At 55.9% G+C, this 4,195-nt stretch overlaps 1 protein-coding gene across 1 annotated transcript in view; it reads left to right on the top strand.

Annotated features, from left to right (window-relative positions):
* Window positions 1-3,659: 3,659 nt before the first annotated feature.
* Window positions 3,660-4,195, top strand: part of AGO3 (argonaute RISC catalytic component 3) — a 39,674-nt gene continuing 39,138 nt past the window's right edge. Inside the window, exon 1 of the mRNA XM_066982641.1 lies at window positions 3,660-3,854. Within this exon, the coding sequence (XP_066838742.1) occupies window positions 3,836-3,854 (19 nt within the window). The 5' untranslated portion in view covers window positions 3,660-3,835. The remainder of the gene's footprint in view (window positions 3,855-4,195) is intronic.

Genomic DNA, 4,195 nt, shown 5'->3' with positions numbered 1-4,195 from the left:
TGTTGGGGTGACACTCCTGAGTCAGATCGCGTGGGGAAGGAAGAAGCTTCCATGCTCAGTCCTGGCAGTTCACTGGAGGAGGGCTTGGGAACGAACAGTGAAATGCTGACTGTAGCTGGATTGCATCAGATATTGTGGAGGATCCAAAACTCCTCTCTTTCCAACTTATTTCCGTTTGATGAGAGAAACACTTAAGCGAGCAAGTAATATGCTTAAAACTTCTTGGAATACGATGGGCAATTCCACTTTTCATTAAAATCTCTGAGAACCGACTTAATTTGAGCTCCTTCGGTTATTAAATGGCACAAGCGTACATCAAAATCTGCCGCCACTCCAGCTGCCTGGCCGTGCTACCTTAGCGTGACTTGAGTGGTTTTGAGACGGGCAATATAAAAGCAAACATTTCCTCTGGATCTGTCTTGACTCAAACCCAAAACCCAATTTAAAACTGCTACTTACATTTTTACCTGTACCTTTTGTTCCCCGCTCAGACGGCCCCCTGCTATCTCTCAACTTGTGCACGTTTACACATCGCGTTTCCGCTATTTGCAGGCTTTATTTTAGTTTGATTTGCGGAGCAGCCAGCTCCTGCACTTGTGAGATCGTTTCAGCCTTTTCTGTTCAAGTGAGTTGTGGCCAGACGTTTCCAATGGCCGTCTGCTGTGAATCTGCACGCTTCCTGCGCGGCTTGTTTCGTGCTCGGAGGGTTATAAAAAGCCCACTGGCTCCGAGATGCTTTAAGGGCAGATTTCAGACTCCTTTTGGATTGGGGTTAAGCTTTGATCCCCGTGTTTCTGTACCTTGTAATACGTTACATTTCCCAGCTTTAGAGTTCCTTGCAAACTCCACAGTCCTCTGCGAACCCACGCCAATAGCTCAGGCTTCTGTCTTGGGGTACAAAACTGGAGGCTGTTTGCCAGCCACTGAATTCTGTGGATTAGTTTGGGCTCTACCTTACAAGCACGTATTGACATACCTTTAGACGCTGAATTATTTAGCAGTTGAGCTGTAACTGTGGATTTTTGAATAATGCTAAGTGATTTTAAGGAGGGACTTGCTAATGGCATGCAGGTACTCAGCTAATTTAATTAAACTGTTAGCATGCGGAACGTATTACACTGAACTGAGCATCTCTACAGATTCTGCACACCTTCTGCTCCTTTTAAGGTAATATCATTTAAAATATATATATATATATATCAGAAAAATCTTTTGCAGCTTCAGGGGGACTGTATGTGAGAAAGAGAGGTGTAACAGAAAATTGTGCCTTGTGAAGCTGGGTCTGAAGTCCTGGAAAACAGATCGGACTCCTTGGTTTCAAATGTTAGGTCGGCATTTGAGCCCCAGCCCTCGGTTCTGATTACAGTGTCCTAAGCTGCAGCATCAGAAGTGCTCGCATACCTCTGAGGTACCCGCGTTCTGTGGAGATGTCTGCCCTGGGTATATCTGCTTGATCTTGGTGATCACGTTTCCCCTTCCCTCTCAGGATTACAATTAAGGAAATATTCTAGTAGCTTACTTTTAATTTCCATGTTTTTAGAATCTTTACAACGTAACTTCTCTGATAACTAAATTTATGCTTTTAAGGCTAATTTGGTTAGCAGTCCCTGGAACAGGAGTTCTTAATAATGTATGTGAAGCCTGGATCTTGAATCTCAAGCTTCTACTCTGCTGCTCCGACGGTGCAGTTCCCCTGCTGCTACCTCCGCAGCTGCGTAGCTGGGAAATGCCCCTCACCAGCAGGAAAGCTGACATCCTTCCTCCAGAACAAGCAGCAGGTTCAAAGATGCTTGGATAGCTTCACTATACTCCTCCTATTCATGTATGTTTCTTATCAAAGAAGTATTTTGGGGAAGAGAAAATAGAGGTAAGGGTGCCACGGCCTGACCCCACGCTGGAACTGGTACGTCTGAGTCACTTTGCCGCACGCACACAATTGTTTTGCTTGTTTCACCCTCTGCGTTTCTTCTGGTGACAGTTTGTGTACCAAATCTATAACAAAGCGGTACTAAACATTGTTAAAAACACTGCCAAAAACTGAGGAGAGGGCAGGCGTACGCTCTGAATTTATGCAGATCTAGTGAATCATAGCCTTTATTCTCCTCAGCCCGAGCTACTTAGTCTCATAGCTCCTCTGCAAACTGGAAAAACAAACACAAGCCCGATGTCAATCCTTTGGTTGTTATGGGGATGTCGAAGGATAACGTGTGTTTATCAGGTGTTAGTTTTTAGACAGTTGACTGTGCACTTGTAAGATGTCTTTACATGTCACTCCCCGAGAAAGAAGGCTGCGTGAAAGGCTCGTGGGACGGCTGCCCGTCCCCACGTGTCCCCTGCAGCTGCCTTTAACCGTGCCTACAGAGCAGTTTCGTGCCTCGTCCTTTGCGTTTGGGCACTGCTGCAGCTTCGCAGGCCCCTTCCAGGCCACTTTTGTGCCTTCCTGAATTTTTCAGCCCGGAGGACGAAGCCCGGCTGTTGTGGCTGTCCTGGCAGTGTGGACGGAACGTGCTGGAGTCTGCAGAGCTCCGGCCCAGGCTGTTCCACATTCCGCACATGGGAAGTGCTCGCAGTGTGCGGTGTTCTTGGGGGTAACGAAGGATGAGGCTTAGTCCTTTAATGTTCATTTAGTGAGGATTAAAGAGAAACAGAATCACAGCATGGCTGAGGCTGGAAGGGGCCTCCTGAGATCAGCTGGTCCAACCCCCTGCTCAAGCAGCGTCACCCAGAGCACGTTACATAGGATGGCATCCAGGTGGGTTTGGAATATCTCCAGAGAAGGAGACCCCACAGCCCCTCTGGGCAACCCGTCCCAGTGCTGTCACCCGAACTGTAAAGAAGTTCTCCCTCAGATGGCGACGAAACCTCCTGAGGTTTGATTTATGCCCATTACCCCTTGCCCTGTCACTGCCCACCGCTAAGGACCTCTCCAAAAACGTTGAGATTACTGGCCCCATCCTCTCCACCTGGTCCCCTCAGGTACATATGACCTGTGGAGAGGCTGGTGGGATGGAGGTTTGTAGGATGGAAGTTTGTAGGACGGAGGTTGGTGGGATGGAGGCTGGTGGGATGGAGGCTGGTGGGAGGGAGGTTTGTAGGATGGAGGTTTGTAGGATGGAGGTTGGTGGGATGGAGGTTGGTACGATGGAGGATGGAGGTACGTTTGTAGGACGGAGGCTGGTGGCACCCCCGTCCCTCTCTCCTCCATGCCCAAAGGAACCGATGTGGAACCCGTTCGGCCCCGGGCTGCACCCCCTGAGGCACCGAAGCCCCTCGAGCGGCTGCGGGGGGGCTCGCAGGGTGCAGGAGGGACAACGGGGAGAGACGGAGCCGCCTCAGGGGACAACGGGGGGAGAAACGGAGCCGCCTCAGGGCCCCTCAGGGGACAACGAGGGGAGACGGGGCCGCCTCAGGGCCCCTCAGCCCCCCCCCCCGGCCCCATCCCGCCGTCGCCTAGCAACCGCCCCCTCCTCCCCCGCCACTTCCGCACCCCCCCCCCGCCAGGAAGGGGCCGAGCGTTAGAGGCGGGACTTCCGGCGGCGGGGGCGCGCGGGGCCGAGCGGAGCCGAGCGGCGGCGGCGGCGGCGAGAGGCGCGAGCCCGGGGGGCTGCGGGGGCGGCCACGCAACTTCCGGCGGGGCGGGGCCGGGCGGGGCCGGGCGGGGGGGGCCGGGCCGCGGCCTGCGGCCTCCGCCGAGCGGGTGGGCCTCCGCCGGGAGGGGACGGGACGGGACGGGAGGCCGGGCCTCCGCCGCCGGGCCGCCGCTGCCGCCGCCGCCCAGCACCGCCCCGGGGCCTCCCGAGCCCGCAGCCCCCAGCGGCTGCGCCCAGCTCCATGCATGGAAATCGGCAGCGCAGGTGAGGGGCCGTGAGGGGGGGGGCACCGGGCTTGAGGAGGGCGGAACCGGGCCCTGAGGGGGGCACCGGGCCCGTTGGGGGGGCAGTGGGGACCCCCCCCCCGTAGGCCCCCGGTGGTTTCGGGGCACCCGGGGGGGCCCTGAGGGGGGGGGGGGCACCGGGCCCGGTGGGGGGGATCTGGGCCCGGTGTGGGGCACCGGGCCCGGTGCGGGGGGCAGTGGGGACCCCCCCCGGTACCCCCCCGGTGGTTTCGGGACGTTTCGTAACGGGCCGGCCCCGCGGCAGTGCGGCCGCCTTGCATAACGGCGTGCTGTGCCGGGGAGCTGGGCTTCGGGCGGCAC

This window comes from Anser cygnoides, chromosome 24 (genome assembly GCF_040182565.1).
Source record: "Anser cygnoides isolate HZ-2024a breed goose chromosome 24, Taihu_goose_T2T_genome, whole genome shotgun sequence".
NCBI classification, from domain to species: Eukaryota; Metazoa; Chordata; class Aves; order Anseriformes; family Anatidae; genus Anser; species Anser cygnoides.
Note: the sequence above shows the minus strand (reverse complement) of the source record. Positions and strands in the feature narration are given on the sequence as shown.